Here is a 24,593-nt window from a genome sequence, read left to right as displayed (position 1 = left end):
TTGGGAAACTTAAAGAGTTTCACCTTGTTTTCTTTACACGGTATAAGCCCATATCATGTCTACAAGTACGGGCCGTGAAAGCATCACTGTTAACATAGGAATAACTTTGCGGCCTAAGGGAGCTGCATTAACCCCTCTATCTCACTTGAACATATCCAGTACTATTATAGAAAGTCTCAGCTAAATTACATGGATACACAAATTTATTACAGGAGACTGACTAAATCAAGATCAAGTCTTTAAAGGTGAATTGAAAAGTATAATTACCAGTGACAGGACATCCGTGGAAAATAAGCACCTTCATGTTATTGCAAAACAAGACAATAGCTTGAATAGCAAAATCTGTAACACCCAGGCAGTTATCAAGATGAAGCTCAGTTAGGGTATTCCCACAGGTTCCTCGAACTAGAGACAAAATTCCCTCATCACTGACCTGATAAAAGCAAAAAAATAAAAAATAAGTAGACTGCTCCCGTAACACTATAAAAAAAAATAATTAAAAAGCAATATTCACAGTAAAATCAAAACACTACCACTTAGTTCTCATTTTAAATGGTAAAACAAAGAATTTTTCATAAAACTTGATGTGAAATAATTCAGATGGAAACCAGTTTGATTTCATGTTTAGATTTAAAATGGTCACTGGTCCTAAAAATATGCTTTTCAGAACCTTCATTGCTCAAAGAACAGACATGCCAATATTATGAAGCACCACTATTTTCAGTTTGTAAGGTGGACAAAAATGTGACATATTCATAGTAAACTAATTGGAGAATGAAGATGCAAAGGCAAGGATAAAAACACAAATGGATAAGAAAAATCTCCCCATCTCGATACACAGTCATCTCTCCACATTAGTCCCAAATCTTCAGCATTCATTACTTCTCAGCTCATTTCATCATGGCTAAGAAAACTGCGATGTATCTACTTCAAGACGGCAGTGTATGAAGATATAGAGATTGTCCTTGTCTCTTCGTTTTATTGTTCCCTCTTTCCACGCTGACCTTCCTTTTCATGTCCCTATCTGACACTTGTATGTTTCTTTCCATTAAGTTTATCTGGCTTACTTCTTATCCTCCACTTCCCGCACCTACACTGAAGACCTGAGTGTTGATGCCCACCTTCCTGATTAAGCTGGGACTGACAAGACAGCCTAGATCTTTGAAGATGGCAATGTATGAAGTTAAGAAATAGCAAATTATCTAGGAACTGGATATTGAGAATGTGAGGAACTTCATCTAAAAAGGAATACAAAGAAAGACTATACAGGTTATGCATAAGATGTATCATTGCGCCCTACTGATATATGCAGGAGAGACCTGGACACTGATGAAAAATAAGACAGTAAAACACCCAGGCTGAGTGGCTCAGAGGTTGAGGTGTTGGCCTTCTGACCTCAACTTCCCAGATTCGATCCTGGCTCAGTCCGGTTGACATGCCCCCTCCACAACTGATATTAAAATGGCGTCCGGCTAGTGACACCATGGGGTAAGCGTATCACGACAAGGAGGCAAAAAACTCAAAATGTAACCAAAACACCAAAATAAAATTAAATAAATGTGGAAGAGTGAATATTTAGCACAAGGGACCCATTTCCCAAGGAACAAAGGGCGGGATCAACAAGGGGAACCAGAACAAGTATCTACAAGAAATTTTGTACACCCATTTCAAAAAAACAATACTATAATTAATTCAAACATACTACAAACTATTACAAGCTTTAGCACCAAAAAAACTGGATGAAAAGAATAAAATTTGCCTAGTTAAAAAAAAAAATCTTAAGTTTCAAGTGAATGAAAATAAATACATAGGGCTAAGTCATCTCCACAATTCTTTTTTTTTTTCTTTTAAATAATTTTGGTAAATTTTTGCTTTGTAAATAAGAAAAATATAATTTATAAATACTAAGGTGAGGTTTTTAACAATAAATATATTATCTCTTAATATGAATAAATAAGGAAATAAATAAATAATTTAAGTAAATAGTACCAAATCTATGAAAACATGAAATATACTAGAATGAAATACTAACCCAAGCGACCTAACAGATAAAGGAGCTCCTTAAATAAACCTAAAATATATCATTTTACCTGATATCTACATTAAAAATAAATTAATTTTCTGAGGACCATTATTAGTGGAAGGTTCACAACACCGAATGCATAGTAGAAAATGCAAAATGCAAAACGCGTCGCCCGAATCAATCACAAAGACATCCCTGACGAAAAATCTCAGTCACATAGCATATCCCAGAAATAGAACAAAATAACCTAGTAAAATTTAGCATCACCAACATAAAACCACAAACCGAAGGAAACGAAAAGTCATCGTTCATCTGCCGTACACTTCAAGAGAGAACCGGTCAGGAAATCAAAATATTAGTAATCACATACTCAAATACACACACTCGAAAGAGAGCAATAACAATAGGTCCTAACAAACGACATTCAGAAGCAGACTCCCATGGCGATAAGATAATAATAACAATAATACAATGGTTACGTAACGACTGGGCAAAGATAAGAACAGATAACCAACAATGACAACAGACATGGATTGAGGAGATAAGGCGACACAACAAAGCAAGAATGATGAACGAATTAAGCCTTCCATTAACAATGTCCTTACATACTGTAGAAACTCTACTCGTAAAATGAATAATAAGGAAATTAGTGTCACCAAATAGCCCAAAATATACTTATCTACCTTAACTTACACTATAATAATAATTATTATTATTAGGGAAAATTAGTGGCAATAGCGCTTGCTCGGTACAAAATTCAAAAATATTCCCTTACAGAGGAGAAACGAACCCGTAATAACATAATGAAAATAAATAGAACAAAAAGTCACAAAAAACATAACGTCGCATACCAGCCGAATTTACAAGCACATGCAGCACAAATTCGAATGAAAACACTAGCATGAAGGGAACGTCACTAGAATCACACAAAATTTAGCAGAAATAAAATAAATATGAAAAATAAAATGGAAAAGACCAAAACACACACACAGTTTAACGGACGTCACAAGGCAATACGATGCCTCCAAAATACCAGAGCACAAGACGAAAAAGAAAGGATAAAATTACGCCTCGGAAAAATAAGTACTTCCAACTACGAGGCGCCTACAAAACTTAGTAAAAACATATCCACAAAATAAAGAGAGGTGGTACTTACATAAATGAAGAAACTTACATACCAAATAATCCATAATGAATTGAGCAACCGAACAAACACTATCAACCACCAGACAACACTACAATTTAAAACAAATACCTCACCATATTCATCTTATACACTAATTCTATATACATTATTTACAATTCCCCATCCCTGAAAGGGATACAGAATGTTTTTCACCCAATGTCCGAACTAGTCATGTTCAATACGCCAGCTGGCCAAATAGACCCAGCTCTCCTCGTCATGCTCTTGCGAGTTCGAAATGCAGACTGACGTTTCCAAGCCCCCAGCACACACCACAGTTTAGCGAGTTACGCGCTATCTGTCTAACAGCGTTCAACTCACCACGAGTCCCACAGCGCGCCGATAGGTAGCGTTAACGTACACTTCAGGCAGTTGAATGCACTATGTTACCAACCTAGGAATGTTAAATGTGCCGTGCCAGTGGTCCAACAACACATACAAACAGTCCAAATATATTATACAGGATTACGAAGACGTACACCGAGATTTCAAGTTTATTTTATTACGTCAGCCTAATGTCAGTAGATTTACCGGTGCCGCGTCTCCGAAAAACGTAAAAATAGCTAGTGGGATGTAATGTCATTATTATTGAAAGTAAAATACAGGCCAGCGAGATAAACATATTCAAGATGTATGCAAGGAAAGACACAAAAGGGCAGAGTAAGAAATGAAGATGTCAGAAAGCAAATTGGTAGAAGAGGCTTTTCAACAGAATGGGGAGAAACTGAGATGAATTGGACACATTAAAGGGGATGGAAAGGATACCAAAGTGGATGATGAAGGCCAAGACTGATGGAAAGAAGAACATGATGTAGACCCTGGCAGGACTTGAAGAAGAAGAAGAAGAAGAAGAAGAAGAAGAAGAAGAAGAAGAAGAAGAAAACTGAATTGAAGCACAGTTAAGGAGCAGCAATGGTGGTTGGATTGTAGAAAATGGAAAGATGTCCCAACATGGCTGGAGCTAGAAAAGGGAAATTGTTGAAAACGAAAGAAAATGGAAATTGTTGAAAACGAAAGAAAATGGTAGTAGATAATCTACACTACTACTAAACTAAGAAGTTTTCCTTCCTCCCCTGAAAGGGGAGGCAGGCCTCTTAGACGGCATGACATTTGTCCTCAATGTTTTCGAAAACAAAAGATTAGTGACCTAAACCCTTATACATTAGTTCCTGTTGCGTATTGAAATTGGTTGGAAGCTAGGTCTGGTCTCTCACTGTGAACCAGAATCGAACCTGCCAAGCTGGAGTCAGAAGGCCAGCACCTGAACCCTCTGAGTCACTCAGCCCGGCTTACATTGGTTTAATCAGACACGTTTAGGGCCATTTTCTCCAAATGAGTTTAAACTAGGTTTATTTTAATCCAGTTTAAGTCTGAGTTTAAACTAACGTCTATCACATTGGTTTAAACTTTGTTCAAAGTTAAACATTCTATAGTGTAGGTTTAAACTACTGTTTACATTAAACCTTCTTAACATTATATTAATGCATCTGTAATTCTCTTAGTAGAAGGGTTAGTTTAGTTTTATTTGCTTTACGTCCCACTAACTACTTTTACAGTTTTCGGAGACGCTGAGGTGCTAGAATTTAGTCGCGCAGGAGTTCTGTTACATGCCAGTAAATCTACCGACACGTGGCTGATGTATTTGAACACCTTCAGATACCACCGGACTGAGCCAGGATCGAACCTGCCAGGTTAGGGTCAGAGTGGGTCTCAGCCCATAAGTCGCTACGGCTGGTCCGTGGTTCAGCTCTGCTCTGACCGGCTAACCGAGCAGAGGAGGAGTGACCATTGCTGTACCGTGGCTCTACGCCTCTGCATTCGGGAGACGGGACAGGGCTGGACCTCATGGCTGGCCCCAACCGCCGGGTGTCCTGAAAATTGTTTTTCACGGTTTTCCATTCTCCTGCACTAAGGCGAATGTCGGGACAGTTCCTAGTGTAGGCCATGGCCACCAACCCCCTCTCCTCCTCCGAACATCTCCTTCACCAAACAAATCTCCCAGCCTGAGAGACGGCATCACCATCTAAGAGGCCCGCCTCCCCCTTCAGGAGAGAAATGAAAACATTTTTAGTAGGAGTAGTTGCTTCTGGTGAAATAGCATTATTTCGTGCAGTTGGCGTTTTATTTGATGCAAGACAATCCTTGCAGTTCACTTATGAATTATAAATCCATCAAAAAAACCCTGTTACATCCGATTTTCCAAAATGATAAACTTTGTTGTAACGTGTCTTTACACATCAAAATTATATCCTATTTAACCAAAGACTTCAATAAATTCTTCCATTTTTCTAGTGCTAATACTACATTCTAATTTTAGTAAGTTTTCTAGTAAATACAGCCCTTGCCGGGCAGAGTGGCTCAGATGGTTGTGGCACTGGCTTTCTGACCCCAGATCTTGGCTCAGTCCGGTGGTATTTGAAGGTGCTCAAATACGTCAGCCTCGTGTCGGTAGATTTACTGGCACGTAAACGAACTCCAGCAGGACTAAATTCAGGCACTGCGGCGTCTCCAAAAACCGTAAAAAGAGTAGCGGGATGTAAAGCCAATATTATTATTATTATTATTATTATTATTATTATTATTATTATTATTATTATTATTATTACTACGACTGCTACTGAAATCTTTTCATTCTGTACCCTGGTGGCTGATAAATTTTTCCATAAGAAAATTTATAACGTAAAAGTATTAAGAGGAATAGGTACTGGTTCTGATCATTACATTGTAAAAATTTAACTTAAATTCATCCCACTAAAGAATAACATAAAAACTAATAAAGTAAAGACGAATTATGACTCACACCAGTTAATAAAAAATATAAGGAAGTCATCTAAAGAAAACCAAAAATTTAGCTCCATTTAATCCTCGTAAAAAAAATATGCCTGGTGGAGAACAAAGGGTGACAAAATTCATAAGGAGAGACATCCGGTATAGTTAAAGCTTCAAACCCATTAAACAGAAGAAAATGCTATCAACCTAAGAAATACCAGGAAGAAATTCTTCCAAAATACTGTACGGATTAAGAGAGAATTTCATAAAGATATAATAACAATAATTTCTTTACAAGTCACATAACGTCGCACCAACCATGTTACTAGAATATTTCCACATCTCTACAAAACTTAGTGCACCAGCTGGTACCGTCCTCTGAGCTGGTACGAGTACAAGACAAGGTAAATAAATACATAAAGATGAAATTAATCACTGGGCACATACCCACACCAAATAATTACCAAAGTAAAGAAAACTTACCTTTAGATAACAAAAGGTTCCTGTGGATACTTCAGATTAAACTGGTACAGTATTAACCAGTACAACTAATTGAAAGAAGGACCAACCAGGTATGTAGTTTAAAAGGATTTAATTTTAAAATATTGAAGAATGTTTAACAACTGGGGAAAACAATGCAATTAAATTAGGCTCAAAGAGCTGCAACGTAATGAAGTTAATTAATTAATAAATTAAACTTAGATAACTAGGAAAAGAAAAAATTAACTGTTAACTCACAAATTCAAAGACGGCCATCAATTGAATTAAATTAAAGGAAAACAATCTGGTATCTTAAGTAGGCCTACGGCAGGAGTTAAGTTACCTATCTGCAATCTCAATGAATTTCCACCAAAATTCGCAATTACTTTTAAGGTTTCAGAAAACACTGGGCCAGATTCAATTTTATTGCCATGAGCTTTCACAAGCGTCAAGATTTTAAAAGGTTTCAATACAATAACGAACCCGAAATAGGCCCAAAAAACCACAACAGAAAATCGGACGAAAATAAACAGAGATTACCCGAAAGAGTAATTAAAACATCAATCAAGAAACCAAGTACACCCGAAAAATAGCGCAGAATATAGAATTCATGCTCCAAAGGAAAAATCCACCCACAACAGCACCCATACACTTAAAGAAAAGAGTTCCTTCTTTCAACAACTCTCCCGCCGTAGTTAACTTGACGAACACAAGCTTCTCAGAAAAAGAAATGGAACTTTTAGGTAAAGGTTTAAAACACAATTGGCCTAGTACACAAAAAGAAAACAATGTTATCACCACCATAGCAGAAGTCGAGACGAATATTTCAAAACTTCCTCTTGAATTACAAAATGACACTAGATACGAGATAAAAAAGAAACTTCCAACACTAATTGAAGGTTTAAATAAAGACGCTATTCTCAATCATTCAAAAAAGAGGTAAAAAACAAAGTAAAAGATAACAACATAATAGTAACTAAAGCCGATAAAGGAGGGACTACTGTTTTAATAGATAAGAAAGATTACATTGAAAAAACAGAAGAATTTTTCACAAATGAAACTTACACAATAGTCAATAAAGACCCCATAATAAGAATCCAACAAAATTTAAAAACACTATTAAAGAATTCCACATTTTTACTAAATGAACAAGAACAGCAAAAACTAATCCTTATGAACCCTAAAACCCCCACAGCCAGAACATTGCCTAAATTACATAAGAAAAACACACCCATACGCCCAATCATCAACTGTAGAAGTAGTCCAACATATAAAACCTCAAAATATATCCACTATTTTCTAAAAAGACATTACAGGTTCAACAATAAATCCCCCTTAAAAAATTCAATAGACTTCTGCGAAATTTTATAAAAATTCACCTTACTACCAAATCACATTATGTGCACTTTTGACATTACTAATATGTATTCTAATGTACCAACAAAGGAAACTGTAAATATTATCAAAGACAACCTCGCAAAACACAGCAACCTCAGCAAGCTTGAGTTAGAAGAACTCATAAAAATCCTAAATTTTGTGCTAAAAAACAACTATTTCACCTTTAATGGTAAAATTTACCACCAAGATGGCCTAGCTATGGGTGATCCCTTATCAGGCATCTTAGCTGACATCTATTTAGATTCTTTAGAACATCATAAAATAATAAATAAAATAAAAGGCCTTAGCTTATGGCTTAGGAATGTAGACGACACATTCGTAATAATCAATAAAGATCTCAATAACAGTACCGATATTTTAAATTATTTAAACAACCTAGACCAAAATATTAAATTCACCAAGGAAGATGAAGTCAGTGGATCCTTAAATTTCCTAGATCTCACAGTAACTCATATTAATGGCAACTTCGATTTCAAAATTTACAGAAAACCTACTCACACCCCATTAACAATCAAAAATACCTCTTTACATCCTAACTCCCATAAATTGGCCACATTTCACAGTTTAATTTACAGAGCTTTAAAAATCCCTCTAACACCCAAGAACCTTTATATAAAGGATTTAGCAAAAATCAATGGATATAAACCTGAAATGATTAACCGTTTAATAAATAAGGTCAAATTCAAATTAACAACAAACCTCATCCCTGACAAACCCAAAAAATCCAAATTCGTTACCTTCACCTACAACAATCCAAACGTTCACCAGATCTTGAACCCAATAAAAAACAAAAATACCAGTATAGCTTTTAGAACAACAAACACTAGCCAAAAATTATTTTTTAATCACAACACAGTCAATTCAAGCAAAAACATTTACTCAGAATCGGGCATATACAGGCTCACATGCATGCAATGCAACGCCTCTTATATTGGTCAAACAGGCCGGAGTTTTCAAACTAGGTACTTAGAACACTATAATGCCATTAAGCACAATAAATTTTCAGCAATGAGCTCCCATATGAAAGAAACAGGACATCACTTCACAACAATAGAAAGAGACCTCATAATTATTAAAAGAGTAGACAAAGGAAAGTTGATGAATGAACTTGAAACCATGTATATATTTTTGGACCAACACTACAACAAAAATCTAAACCTCAATGATTTAACTGAAGTCAAGAATCCATTATACGAAAGTTTACCCAAATTATTGCAAAGTCTAAATTCAAAACATAACTACATTCTTAAAAATCTTAAGTTAACATCTTCTAGAACCTCCACTACTTTAACTAACTTGACTCCCTTCATGCCCGCCCCCACAATTCTCCCGCAACCCAACACGACTCCCTCCCTGTCCGACCATGTAAATCTCTCACAACCAACAACACATAAACTTAACGCTCCGCCTACCCCCTCCCCTCAACCACACCCTCCTCTGCCAATCTCACATCGATACAATACCAGAAGTACAAGTGTCAGTCATTCAACGCTACCATAGCAACTGCATTAACAGTCAAAGAAATAAATGAACCTACACATAACGTTATTTTTCTTCAACTAACCTTTCCATAACTGATTTACATCTTCACAGACAAAAGGGTAAGTGTTTTTATACATTTTCCATGTTTTACCTTTCTTTAAACCCACATTCTCTTCAAAAATACCTTCCTAAGCATTCACTCTCCTCTTGTTACAGACTTCACACCAAAGAGCTCTATCAACGTCGATAAACCTTCGACTTTCGTCCTTCAAATAAGATAAATACATCTACAGACAACCGAATGCTTTTTCCTTGCTCCCACAATTACGTAAGGAAGACTGTTATCTTATCATAACACATTCGACTTTCACTCCTTCAGCCAGTTAAATAGACTATAGGCAGCTGAACAGCCATTTAAGAAATCTGTTGTCTTATCACAACATACGATATTGACATCTGTAACAGTGTATCAGCTTTGCTTTTTCTTATCATCTTTAAGGAGGCACATTTCTGTTTCATTATAAAGATTGAGCTGTTTACTGCCCTACCCCAACAAGTTTTTCAACGCTCCGGAAAGTATATTCATGTGAACTTATGACATGCAGCTTGATACTGCAATTTTAGCCAAGGACATTCTAATATTTTGTATGTTTAGACTGACACCTATAATGATATCCTCTTTTTATGGCTTGTAAGAGCAATCATGATCCTGATTTTTCACCATACAGGTTTGAATTTGAGGCTGATGATGCCCTTAATATGGGCGAAACATGTCCCTTAACATTTTATAATAATATTTAATTTCTAAAAAGATCTCTTTGTATTGAATAGGTGGATATATAAATAAACACTTGTAACATACTTTGTATTTACGTACATTTCAATTCGGACCTAACATGAGAATTATAACATGTAACTCCAATTTCTTCCCGGATTTTCACATTCCTTATTTTGTCTCTTCTACTCTTCTGTATCATACTCCTCAAGAACTTCATTTCGGCTGCCTGTAGCAGGTAGGGACCCTCTTCAGAGGCAGCCCTACCCAGGGAGTGGCGCCCCTGCCTATGTGAGTCCCAGAGCACACTGACCCGGTGTGTAACATCTGGTATGGATCCCAGCTCAGGGTTACAAGTGAAGACCTCAACGGCATCTACGGCGGAGAAGGTGGACTTCGGTACGGCGGAGATGGTGGAAGGGGCATACCCGTAGCGTATCTACTCCAGAGGAGCGGCTACGAAAGGCGTCTGTCTCTATGTTAGGGGCTGCCTAATTTTGAACCTGGCAGTAGGTATAAAATGCCTTTGGGTGTGGCGAGCCCATCGTAACAATAGCCTATATGGACAAAGCAGATATGGTGCCTCGGAAAAGGTTAGGGCGTCCCCTGCTAAAAGCGACGCGCAGCTCTTCAGGTGCTGGGGGAACTGTGAAAAATGGGCAACCAGCACCAAACTACATCAAAATTGCAACAGTAAATGTACTGACACTGACGGGAAAGACAGAAGAACTGGTTGACTTCATGATAGAAAAAAGATATAGCCATACTTGGACTCTGCGAGACCAAGAAGAGGGGTACAGGGGAGATCCCTCTGAGAGAAGGATACAGGCTGTATTACAGCGGAGGACCTGAAGCAAAAAATGGAGTGGCCATCATACTTAGAAGAGAAATCCAAGAATATGTGGAATATACAAAGTACGTCAGCGATAGGATGATATTTTGTCCTATGGCTGAAAAATGTCTGTGTTTTATTGCATTAGTATGCTCATTGTAACGTATCTGGAAGTTCCTCCCAGTACGTCCAATGTAACTGGCTTCACAGTCATTGCATTTCATGCGATAAGACTCCTGAGGGGCTATATTGATTTTTATTGTTAATGGATTTGGAATTATGTAGGATGCTGGCATTACTGTATGTAGTTTTATAAGCTATTTTTAGGCCTCATTTCTTGAAGATGTTCCTTATGGGGTATATATGGGTGTTGTTGTAGGTGAAAAGTACGTAATCTTTCTTGGTTTTTTCAGTTCTGATTAATTTGGATTTGCGTTGATTTTTTCTTTTGTATATGATTTTGTTGATCATTTCTTTTTTATATCCGTTCTGTCTGGCTATTTCATGGATCAAGTTGAGTTCTTTATTTAGTTCTTCTTTTGTTAGTGGTATATTGAAGGCTCTATATATCATACTATAGTATGCTGCTTTCTTGTGTGCGTTAGGGTGGGTGGAGTCTATTTTTATTGTGTTGGATGTATGTGTGGGCTTTCTGTACATTTATATGGTAAATGATTATCATGCCTGGTTATAGATATGTCTAGGTAGTTTATGGTGTGATTGTTTTCTGTTTCCATGGTGAATTTTATATGCGGGTCTATTTCATTTAATTGTTCTAAAATTCTGGTTTCATTTGCGTGTCTATTATCTTCTTCTTCTTCTTCTTCTTTTATGACCACATAGGATCACTTTAGTCAGTCCGTCGTTCAGGTCTCTTTGAAGGGATTGTTCGGGCTTTGCGGTCCTCCCAGTACTTCTTCAGACGCTCCGATCTTCGTGCCCTTTCCTCAGTTGAAAATGTGCGTGTTGTTGGTTTGTTTTGTGTAAGGGTAAAGCGGAGGTTTGTATTCTTGAGTTTTGTATTCAATTTTATCTTATTTTTGGTGTCTTCTGTTGTAAGGCCTATTTCCTTCAGATCCTCTCTTACTTCTCTGATCCATTTACATCCTGTTGTGGTATTTTTTGAGACGAGATTGTGTTGTACTAGTTGTTTCAGAAGTCTCGAGTCCTGCATCCTCATGATATGTCCAAAGAATCCCAGTCTCCTCTTACGCATAGTATCTGTAATGGGTTCTAGCTCTTTGTACACGACTTTGTTAGGTATTAACCGCCACTGTCCATCTTTCTGATATTTTTTGTTGATACAGGTTCTTCCAATCCTCCTTTCAATTTTCTGAAGTCTGTCAGTCTTTGATTGTTTATTCAGGTAAAAGAGTGTTTCTGCTGCATATGTAGCTTCCGGTTTTATAACTGTGTTGTAGTGTTTTATTTTTGTATTTATTGATAGACATTTCTTTTTGTAGATATCCCATGTTAATTTTTGTGCTTTAGCTAATCTATTTGTTCTTACTTGGATTGAGATTTTTTCATTTAAGTTATGTGTTATTACTTCTCCAAGATATTTAAACTGAGTTACTATTTTGATTTTATTACCATTTATGGTGTCTATTATCTATTATGACAAATAAAATCATCAACAAATCTACACCAGAAAAGAATATTGTCTATTTTTTGGATTTCTTGATGTTCATTTAAAATAGTTGTTATTGATAGCAAAATGGAGTAATTTTATGTACTCTTCTATTTCTAGGGTACTGAGTTTGCTGTGGTTTTTGAGATTAGATTCTATTATTTTTATGGTTTTTTGTGTGGGTATGTTCGGGTACATGTTTATTATGTCATATAATGCTAGTCTATGGTGTTGTTCTATTTTTATTTCTTTTGTAGTGTTGCAAAATTCTATTGAATTTCGTATTTTTTTGGCTAAAAATACGTTGTGTTTTTTGAGGAATGTTTGGATAAATTGTGACAGTTTGTAAGTTGGACTCGGTCTGTAGTTTATTATAGGTCTCATTGGGACGTTGTCCTTATGAATTTTCGGATATGCTCTAGCGGTTGGTAGTCCTGGGTTCATTGTAATGAGTTTTGCAGTTTCTTGTTCGTTTAGAAGAAAATGGGTGTTTTTTAGTAATGTTTTTAGATTTCTTTGGATGCTGTTAGTAGGGTCTTTGTTTTTGATTTGAAAAGTTTCATCTTGGAAACAGATTTTGGTTTTGGCTATGTACTCATCTTTGTCCATGATGACAGTTGTGTTGCCTTTATCTGCTTTAGTTATTAGTAAATTGTTCTGTTTGATTTTGGTTTTGAGTTTTTTAATATGTATATTGTTCTTGGTACCTTGGTTGCCGTTCTCTTTACTGATTTCATTAATATACTGTGGTAATCTTTTCCTAATTTCGTATCTAATTTCATCGCGTTTTTTATGGGGTATTTTATTTACGGCGTTTTCAGTTTCTGTAATGATTGTAGTGATATTTTGAAAGACTGAATTGTTTCCCCAATTATGTTTGGGTCCCTTACTCAGTATAATGAATTCTGTTTCATCGAATGTCGTATTTGTTAGATTTTTCACTGGTGGATGAAATGTGTTGATTGCTATCGTTAGGTCTGGTCAAATGGTGTCTATTGGGGGCATTACTCTGCATATCTTGGCTATGTGATTGTTTCAATGCATTTAACTTCCTATTTAATGTGTTCTGTTTTTGGATGGCTATGTTTGTTAGTTTTTCATTAGTTATTTGTTGGAAATTGTCCCAGTAACTGTCTGGTAGGTCATGGGAAGCTTTCAGGTGTGTTTCGTAAAGTTGTGTATTGAGGTGTTGTTTTTTCCTATATAAGAATTTTATTTCTTCTTTTAGCCAAATTTGGTTTGTCTTTTTCTGTGTATAACGGGTTTGGTTAGTGTTTCTGTGTTTGTTGTTGTATTTTTGGAGAAATTTAGGCGTTAGTCCATTTGATAGGCATTCTTTTAGAAAGGTGATGCTTTTGACTACATTCGTTATTTTTATTTTTAAATTTTGATATTTATACGCCATTCGCTTTGCCTGGTTGGCTGTTTTATCATAATCTATAAGTTTCATTTCCGTATTGATTGTAGCTACAACATAAGATTGATACTGAAGCCTCCACCTTATCAATACATTTATTTACATACTATCATTCACAGTACCGGTTTCGACCCTTCAAGGGTCATCGTCAGCTGACAATTACAAATATGGTTCTTAAAACATCACAATAGAAAATATTGTACAATCGTGACAATTGTCCAATTCAACAGACCGTCTAAAACAAATGATACAATTAAAATAGTAAAATAAGTCCTCTCTTCTTGGATTGTAAAAGGGTTACGTAGTATAAAAGGACATGTCATTTGCAAATGTTTTTGTTGTTTTGATCCGCGTAAAAATGGAAACTTGCAATGCTATGTGTGCACTGATAGTAGTATTCTTGAAGTGTCCACTATTTTGCGTTAAAAATTATGGCTAATTGATTAAAACATTTCGAGGTTTTATTCTTGTAATAACTATATTGTTTGTTCCTTTGCTAGTAGTATGAACGTCTTGAAGTGACTTAGACATTGTTTTTGAAGAATTGGGCAGTTGTCTAGTGTTCAATTCGAGGCATATTCAATATATATGTTCAAGACTCATAATATATACTAATGCTGAGTTGATAGTAAAATGCATTTTATAAGAATAAAAATTTGTTTTAGCGACGTGCTCATTAATTTGGTGTTGTATAATCTTATCAAGTGTCAATTTGTTTTACAATACTTGATATCTTGATTTTGAAAGATAGTGTGAAGGCTTTTTCCTTTTATGTTGTAGGCCGTATTTATCTGTAAGTAGAAACGAAGTGTGTGAGAAATTGCGTCTACTAGGTTTTTTGTTAGAGGTAAAAGAGTGTGTGTTGTACTTACTCTAAATGTTGACACTATTGTGCATTACACGGCAGCACGTCGAGTACTGTTGCGTGTTTGTCTAGAGCTGCTGCTTGTGGCTGCGGAGGGGAAGTTTGAAGGGGTAGAGGGAGCGGCTACTGGGGGAGTGAGACTGGAGTGGGGGGTGTCTCTGGGTGGCTCTTTTATGTGTATCGGATGTTGCTTCTTAACTCTATTTAGGTAATTGTTTTTTAGAAGGGGGATGACGGCATCAAAAAGAATGTTGGTTTTTTCTGTAATTTCATTCAAATTAAAATTTGGGTTGACATACTGATCTAGGTTTATATGATAGTATGTAAATAAATGTATTGATAAGGTGGAGGCTTCAGTATCACCAAGAGTTATACGGAAAGAGAACAAGTTGCTAGATGACTGGAGAAAAGGAATTATAATACCACTGATCAAAAAAAAAGAAGTAGAAGGAAGTGCACCAATTATAGAGGCATCACCCTTTCATCACATTGCCTTCAGATAATGGAGAAGATTGTAAAACAGAGACTGAGAGAAATAATGGAAGACAAATTTAAAGAAGAACAATATGGATTTAAAAGAAATAGAGGAACCACAGACCTAATTTTTTTCACTCAGGCAGCTAATGGAAAAGTTTTGGGATAAAGGGAAAGACTTGATAATAGTGATTTGGGATTTGGGAAAAGCATATGAGAGGGTGGAGCGAGGAAAAATATGGGAATGTTTAGAAAAACATAATATCCCAGAAGCACTAATTTAAAAGTTCAGATGTTGTATGATGGTTGTGAAAGTTGTGTGTAAGTAGGAGATGGAAGATCTCAGTGGTTTAAAACAAGAAGAGGTGTCCAAGAAGGGAATTCTCTTTCCCCATTGCTCTTCATTTCACTCATGGATACTATTATAAAGGAACTCAAAGATATAGATAAGGAAGATCTTAATGCAATAAATAAATATATATATATGCGAACTGGATTAAAGCTACTTATATATATATATATTTAACTAAGCCAAGCTTTCTGCCAAATTTCATTGGCCTTCATTAGGGCATGTGAAGGTTAGCGTCCCGACAGTGAGCAAAGAAATTCTTCAAAGGAGCATGGAAGTCACAACCATACTATCCACAGCTCCCCTACTAACTAGATCAGCTGTACAGGAAACAAGGAAGGACAGAATTAGGAACGATCAGATACAAAGAGACCTGCAGGTCAACTTGACCATGGAAGAAAGGTTGGGTGTTGCAAGGCTGAAGTGGTCAAGACACATTAAGCAGATGCAAATGACTCAAACACCAAGGAAGTATTTTGAAAAGATTGTTCCAGGATGAAGACCAATTGGACACCCTACAAAAAGGTGGTTAGAACAGATAAGATAATTTCTTTATTTTATTACAATAAGGCACGAAAACCTATGTTCATTAAAATTTTAATGCATTTGTTTTTGCTGATGATATTGTTATTTGGGGAGAAACTGAGAGAGATGTTCAGAGGAGATTGGATCTTTGGAAGACTAAGTTTAAAGAATATAAGTTAACTGTGAGCAAGAGCAAAACAGTGTAATGAAAGTTAGCAGAACAAATAACACTGTAACCTCACCCTCGAGGGAGAGAAGACTGAATGTGCGAATATCTTGAAATATCTGGGGCGTACAATATCAAATGATGGAAGTACCAAGAATGAAGTGTTGTACAAGGTGCAAAAAGAATCGGACTTCTTCCATAAAGTACGGAACATAGTATGGGAAACGGGAGTTCCTCAAAGGGCTAAACAGACCCTGTTTAAGACTTATCTCCTGCCCATTATCAAGTATAGTCTGGGAAGTTGTGTCATACACAAAAGAGAAGTAAGTTAACTGCAAGCTGTTGAAATAAAGTTCCTTAGATCAGCTGTACAGAAAACAAGGACAGAATTAGGAATGATTAGATACGAAGAGACCTGCAGGTCAACCTGACCACGGAAGACAGGCTGAGTGTTGCAAGGTTGAAGTGGCTAGGACACGTTAAGCAGATGCTTCTTTCACATTTATTTTTAACTACAACAAAAACAGCTTCGTGATCACTAATACCATCTATTACTTAGGTTTCCATATAGAGCTCATCTGGTTTTATCTGCACCATATCCAAAAATATTCTTCCCTCTAGTTGGATGCATCCATGGAAGTATTTTGAAAAGATTGTTCCCGGACGAAGACCAATTGGACGGCCAACAACCTTTGCATACTGCTGACTAAATACTTCTGCCTTTTGAAGATCCTCGCATACACACTCCCCTTGTTCATTAATGATTCCTGGAATGTCCTTCTTTGAACCTGTTTCTGCCTTAAAGTACCGATACATACCCTTCCATTTTTCACTAAAATTTATATGACCACCAATTATGCTTGCCATCATGTTATCCTTAGCTGAGTTCTTTGCTAGAATCAATTTCCTAGTAAGTTCCTTCAATTTCTCTTTACTTCCAAAACCATTTCTAACTCTATTTCATTCCAACCTGCACCTCCTTCTTAGTCTCTATACTTCTCTGTTATAATATAGTGGATCTTTACCATTCCTTACCACCTTTAAAGGTACAAACCTATTTTCACATTCCTCAACAATTGCTTTAAACCCATCCCAGAGTCTGTTTACATTTTAATTTACCATTTTCCAGTGATCATAGTTACTTTTTAAAAACTCTCTCATGCCTGTTTTATCAGCCATATTGTGCTGCCTAATAGTCCTAATACCTTCCTTTCTTTCACATTTATTTTTAACTACGACAAAAACAGCTTCGTGATCACTAATACCATCTATAGAGCTCATCTGGTTTTATCTGCACCATATCCAAAAATATTCTTCCCTCTAGTTGGATGCATCCCTTTCTGAATCAGCTGCCCTTCCCATATTAACTTATTTGCCATTTGTTGTTCATGCTTCCTGTCATTCGCATTACCTTCCCAATTGACATTTGGTAAATTGAGATCACCTGCTACTATCACATTCCTTTTCCATATCAGTTCCAACATAGCTGATTGTCTTATCAAATAATTCTGAACCAGCATCAGCGCTACCATTTGCTGGTCTGTACACTCCAACGAGATCAAGTTGCCTATTATCTTTAGAAATGAGACTTATACCCAGACTTTCATGTTTTTCATCCTTAACTTTTCGTAGCTTACAAATTCTTCTTTCACCAGAATGAATACTCCCCCTCCTACCATTCCTATCCTATGTCTATGATACACACTCCAGTTCTGTGAGAATATTTCTGCATATCATTTCTCAGCCACGATTCAACTCCTATTACAATATCTGGTAAGTATATATCTATTAAATTACTTAATTCGATTCTTTTGTTTACAATGCTTCTACAGTTGAGCACTAATATTTTTATGTCATCCCTACTTGATTTCCAGTTCCCTGTTCCCTTAAGACCGCTCCCTAGGCCACCCCGTTTCCCTGAATGTACCTGCCTACAACCTTTCTAAACAAGTTTCCTAACTTACATATACCACTGTGGTTTAAGTGAAGGTCATTTGAGTGCAGATCCCTGTCTTCTACCCACCCACTAGGATCTAGAAATCTCACTCCTAGTTTCCCACATACCCACTCCATAGTCTCATTTAAATCCCCAATCAACTTCCAGTCAGTATCCCTCCTACACAGTATTCCACTGATAACAATCTCCGCTTCCTTAAACTTCATCCGTGCTGCATTTACCAGATCCCACACATCCCCAACTATGTTGGTACTTATACCTGCTAGCCTTATGTTGTTATTACCAATGTGAAACACTAACACCTTCTCCTTTCCCTCTTCCTTCTCTTCTACTTTCCTCAACATCTGCCTCAACCTAATTCCTGGATAACACTCTAACCTGGTTCCCTTTCCTCCACACACTTTCCCCACATGTCTAACGATGGAATCCCCCATGACCAGAGCCTCAACCCTACCACCCTCATTTGATCCCCTCCCCTCCTGGTCTGCCCTATCTTCTCTCACTGCTGCAGAAGCTACTTTCTCCTCCCTTTTCTCCCTCCCATGACCCTGTTCCTCCTGTCTTTTCCTTTCCACTACACTACATTTCCCTTTCCTACCTTTTCCCTTCCTCCTACGTCCACACATCTCAGCAACAGTTCCCTGTTCTTCATCTTCCCTCGGTTGTTCTACCTGCAGTGACTCGTACCGATTTCTTACAGACACCTAACCTGAATTCTGATCCTGAACAGAGCCCTTAGCCTGCAATCTCCTTCCGCTTAAAACATTAGACCACCTCTCTTCTACAATTCCCCCATTTCCTTCCCATCCCTCCTTTACACCTACTGTATCCTGTTCATTATCTGAGGGAGACCTACTTTCCTTCCTGTCCTCTGAGAGAATCCTAATTATCTCCCTCAAACTCTCCAACTCCTCCCTCATACTCCTTAATGCCTGGCCACACCCACAGTTCCTACACTTGCACTCCTTAGCCATTATTTACGGAATAATGGGAAGAAAAGGAAAAATAAAATAACTTATTCTGTGCAAAATAAAAATCAAAGGAAAGAAATATTGCCTAGAAAAATGAAAGGAAAGAAATATTGTCTAGGATAGTTCACAAAGATCACACAACAATAAGGTAATTAATATAAGCTAGTACTACACTACAATACTACTTAGTTGTACGAATTTTTTTCTACAACACCCTAACAGAATGAAAATTGCTGTTAATTACTGAAAACCGAAAGTAATACACAAGAATTAGGTCTACACAATTCTAAATTGCAGTGGAGTCTAACCTAATTACTGCAACAGAATTCTAGTAAGAGAGTTAATACAGATACCACAGATACTATAGATATTACAGATACTATAGTACACAAATATTTTACAGTAATAGAATAAACACACTAATTTATAATAAGATACGTACTATAATACATTACAATGATTTTAAACTACGTTGAGACGTATCCTAATTATAATATAACAGGTTATTACTAAGCACAACTGAAACGGAAATTACAATTAAAGTTTGAAATACGCAAGACTACTCAAAATAACAGAATAAGCACTCTAGTTTCTAATATCACTACAATACACTACAACAGTTTTTAAACTACGTTCAGACGTATCCTAATTACAATACGTTATTATTAAGCACAAATAGAAATGAAAATTGCAATTAGGCCTAAAGTTCGAAATTCGCAAGAACTACCGTACTCAAGGATTACCAACAAAGTTAAATGTGTAGACAGAAGATTATTTCTTTAGTACTAATTTATACTACTATGCTCTAATAGAAATGAAACCTTGCGTTTGGTTAAATGCTTAAATATCGAAAGGATTGCCGTACACGAAAAAAAACACGAATATAACAGGCAAGATACTATCTAATATATTATACCTTATCTTCACTACAATTCTCAACAGAAATGTGGTTATGTGATTATTACAGCTGGTGGATTACTATTATTTTCCCTACTCCACAAGACGGAAAAGTGTCCTTAATTAGGCCTACTGAAAAATACGAGGTTGTCTACAATAATTTCTCAAAAATATTTCTGTCAAAACTACTCCTACTACTCCAGGGACTTGAATTGCAATTACTGGGATATATAAACTTTATTATTATTATTAGCTAACCGCTCATAAATACTGAAAGATCGAGGGAGCGAAATATAAATTATGGATACTTTAACTACCTACTCAGAACTACAAATGATTGGAATACAAGATCAGCTGATTTTTATTTATATTTACTTGACTACGCCACACCCTTTGTTCACGACTGTAGCCAACAATGCAATATTTGAATATGAAGAGCGACGATAATCAATAACAATACGATGACTTTTAACTATTACCGTGTAATCTCTCTAACTTCTTTTTAAATGGAAGTTTACAGGCGTATCGTGTTTTTTAATGTAGTAAATTATTACCTTCGCGATAGTTTGAACGGATATCTATACGAAATAGCGGAGAAGTTTCGGCGGAAGTTACGGTACTATTCCGTATGATAATCTGCCTTTATAAGTATTATACCAATGAACCTACAGATATTTACAAATATTTTTAAAGTTAATATTATTACCTAAAGTATTTCCTAAACCTAAATTCGAAACAAGGTACACCTAGCTAGCCTACTTAATCTAGAAAACGTAGTTTACTGAAGACCAACTGAATTAGTTGTTATAAAATTTAAATAAATATCACTACTCCCAATTTCTAACAACAAGCATTAAACACCACTATATAAATAGCACTAAATGAATCACAAATACACAAAATTAGGCTATTTCAATAGGTTTTAACTACTTAATCACTACAATAATGCAAGAGCTCTTTCAACAGCCAACTGTTCTCAAGCGCATCCAACAATGGACCTAGAAATTCATCCCCCGACCCTTGGTCTTCAGTCCAGTGCTGATACAGAGTGAGGTTGGAGGGTCGTCCAATGGGTTCCCAGTATTCCGCTAGGAAACTCCGTTTTATTTTCTACTACATTGGGTGAGCATTCAGTTTACATGAGTGTTTCTTTTTAACAAAATAATGGCATCGAAATAATGAACAGACTCAAGAGGTTGGTTTTTTTTTTTGCTAGTTGCTTTACATCGCACTGACACAGATAGGTCTTACGGCGACGATGGGATAGGGAAGGCCTAGGAGTGGGAAGGAAGCGGCCGTGGCCTTAATTACGGTATAGCCCCAGCATTTGCCTGGTGTGAAAATGGGAAACCACGGAAAACCATCTTCAGGGCTGCCAACAGTGGGATTCGAACCCACTAACTACCGGATGCAAGCTCACAGCCGCGCGACTCTAACCGCACGGCCAACTCGCCCGGACTGAAGAGGTCTGAATGACTGAATATGAGGCCTGAATTTTCAGCAACCCTACTATGAACTGACTTTGTACTCTGCATCTTAACGTGCTTGGGTGACTCCCACAGTCGTGATCCCGTCCTCGTCCCTCCCCATTGCCCTCCTTTTCTTCTTGTTTATTTCCAAACTGTATTCATTTATCTCGTTCTGCTGGAGCCTGTAGTTTGCTATGCCCTTTTGAATGGCCTCAACTAATATAACATTTTGTAAATGGTCTAGGGGTTACTTGTAAATACATTATTTCTATTCAAAACCTTGTTCTTATACTGTACCATGTTATGGAATGTTGAGTTTTGTTCTGATTCTCTTTCTACTTGAAAGAATATATAGTCTTGGTTAAACTTTATTATTATTATTCTTATTCCTTCCACTGACCTCTCATTGGTCCCAGCCTGCTTCTTATCGGATAGCTTGCCAATATATCTTTAAATAATTATTATATAACATGGATTGGTACCTTCTATGAATTGCTGCATATTGAAACATGTTTGATTTCATGAACACCCATAATCGTAACAATCCACATCCACGAATGGTTATCCGTGGATATTGTAAATATCTAACTACAGTATATTACACCCAAGGTATTGAAATGGATAGATCTGTTAACATAACACAATAGGCCTGAACCTGGCACCAGAACCCGTACAGTCACAGGTTTATGAGGGATTTTCTCTTGCGACAATTACCGACGTACTGATCTCTGTTCCTTCCATTAATTGCGGGCAGGAGCCAGTTAGGCTTAGGTCAGATTTACGGTTTTATGGTTTCAAGGCTCTTTATATATATATTCTCCCATTCCATTGTCAAGGGTCGCCAGACCACAAGCAAAAATAAGAGTATACCTGAGTAAAAATCATTAAACGTTATTATTTAGAAATTATCAGCAAAATTATCCGCACTGCCATACAGTTTATATCTGCCAAGACACAAACTTGGCGGATATACACGGATTCAGCATCCATGCAGGGGTCTACCTATCGGACCAAAGGCAAGCATTCTATGCATTTTGCCACAAAACTGGACTTTAATTTGCTAAACCTTAGGCTACCATCTCCACTGATCAGGAGTTGATTATTGACAGTAGCAGAGGCCAGAGCAGTAGGTTGTGAAACAGCCTTGATAACACAACAGGCTTCTCAGTTGGCTATTAGCTGCAGGTCAGAATGCTCACGGCTTGACATTCACTAAACCAAATATCGAAAAGGGGTAACCTAAGTCTAATGATAGCCCACGTCTTGATCCCAGCATACACCACTGGTTTTGATCGAATTTCTTGTAAATTAGTAAAATTAAGAAATCAGCAGTTCATGGGTTAAACATAAAACTTTTTATGGGTGATTATGGTGCAGCAGTGGAATCATAATGATAGGGAAAACTTAACTTTGTCTATCACATATATGACATGGTTCTACTGAGTTTAAAACTGCAGTGAAGTGGTGAAAAACCACCTTTCGAGTGTAGACATTCATTACTCGAGCAATGCATTGTTGTACAAAGCATAGCAAAAAAGTATGTGCTATCCATGCAATGGATCTTCACAAGACTAGTTTTTAATTCTGGATAAGCAGTGCAAGTGGGTCACTAACTCAGTAATAGTCATACAGGGAAAATTTTGGTGCCAGACATGCATTACAGATCACATGGCCAATGTCCACAGAGATCTTGACAGCTCTGGAAAGTGTGCTATAAACTATACATTAAGAGATTAAATGATGGTACCTTTAACACTGTAGCATCATTCAGCACGTCTGCAGTAAAGCACCAAATATTAGTGCTGGATGCAGGAATAGTGTCATGTTCTCTTTGGTGTCACATAGGTGCTATGACCATAGGACCCTTTCAATACCATATGTCAAATGGCTTTCTGTAACACAACAACAAATGTTTATATACAACAGTCGCACCACAAAAGACACCACTATGCACCTTGGCATGTTAGGTCCCTAGGCTTAACACTAGGCTTTGGATAATTATGCATGTAGTGCATACTTGGGATAGTTTTCTGTTAATTCTCTGGTGTATATTTGTTTTTCTACACTACATGGCACAATTATATCTTTCTCCTTTTGTATACTAAAAAAAACCCTACTGTTATGAGTTTACTGTGTCAAATGGTTCAAAATTACAACCACCATAATTCTGGCATCAAATTATTTGTTGTTCTTTCATAGCCCCTTCCTTCACACAACATGAAATTTAACTGATAATTGGCAAACTTAATATTTTATGAACAATAATTTTGGTTCCCTTTAATTTTGACTGAAAAATTAATTACACCTGTCCTCGAAAGTTGTGATGGGCAAGCAAAGACAGAGCGGAATGGAGGGGAACTGTGCTGGCGAGTGATTCCGTATCACACATTGTGCAGACCCCAGTGCCCTCTGGGGAATTCTGGACACTACTGATGTAGGGGGTGATGTCAGTCATGCAAGAACTTTGGAGAGGAAATTGCCAAATATTTCCAAACTGACTTAATTTTCATCATCATCTTACAGTTCCAGTTTCCCAAGTACTGTTGGTGAGCCTCTTCCACTCTGTCTTATTGAGGTATGTTCTGTTCTTAATGACGTCCTCCAGTGTCCTTCTCCGCTCTGCAAGATCCATCTTTACGAAGCCCATACAGTGGGTTCTTGGTCTTCCCACCATATGTTTTCGTGCTACATGCCTCCCCAAGTTAATATAAGCCATCCTTGTTAGTTCCATCCTTATTAAATGCCTGAATCACCTCAATCTGGGCATGCTGACCCGATCTAACAATGATGTCTCAATTACCGTTTCCTTTCTAACCATTTCATTCCATAACTTGTCCAATTTTGTGTTTTGAATTGTGAACCCAGGAACTTCATCTCAGATGCCTGCAGCGTTGACGAGTCCTTCTTAGTGAGGATGCCAGTTCTGATACC

The 24,593-nt window shown here is 36.9% G+C and overlaps 1 protein-coding gene across 1 annotated transcript in view; it reads right to left on the bottom strand.

Moving 5' to 3' along the window:
* The window catches only part of LOC136866880 (protein AMN1 homolog), a 75,313-nt gene that overhangs the window by 6,025 nt on the left and 44,695 nt on the right, over positions 1-24,593 (bottom strand). Inside the window, exon 5 of the mRNA XM_068227102.1 lies at positions 268-433. Coding sequence (XP_068083203.1) covers positions 268-433 — 166 coding nt within the window. The remainder of the gene's footprint in view (positions 1-267; positions 434-24,593) is intronic.

The sequence above is a fragment of the Anabrus simplex genome, chromosome 3 (assembly GCF_040414725.1).
Source record: "Anabrus simplex isolate iqAnaSimp1 chromosome 3, ASM4041472v1, whole genome shotgun sequence".
Classification (NCBI taxonomy): domain Eukaryota; kingdom Metazoa; phylum Arthropoda; class Insecta; order Orthoptera; family Tettigoniidae; genus Anabrus; species Anabrus simplex.
Note: the sequence above shows the minus strand (reverse complement) of the source record. Positions and strands in the feature narration are given on the sequence as shown.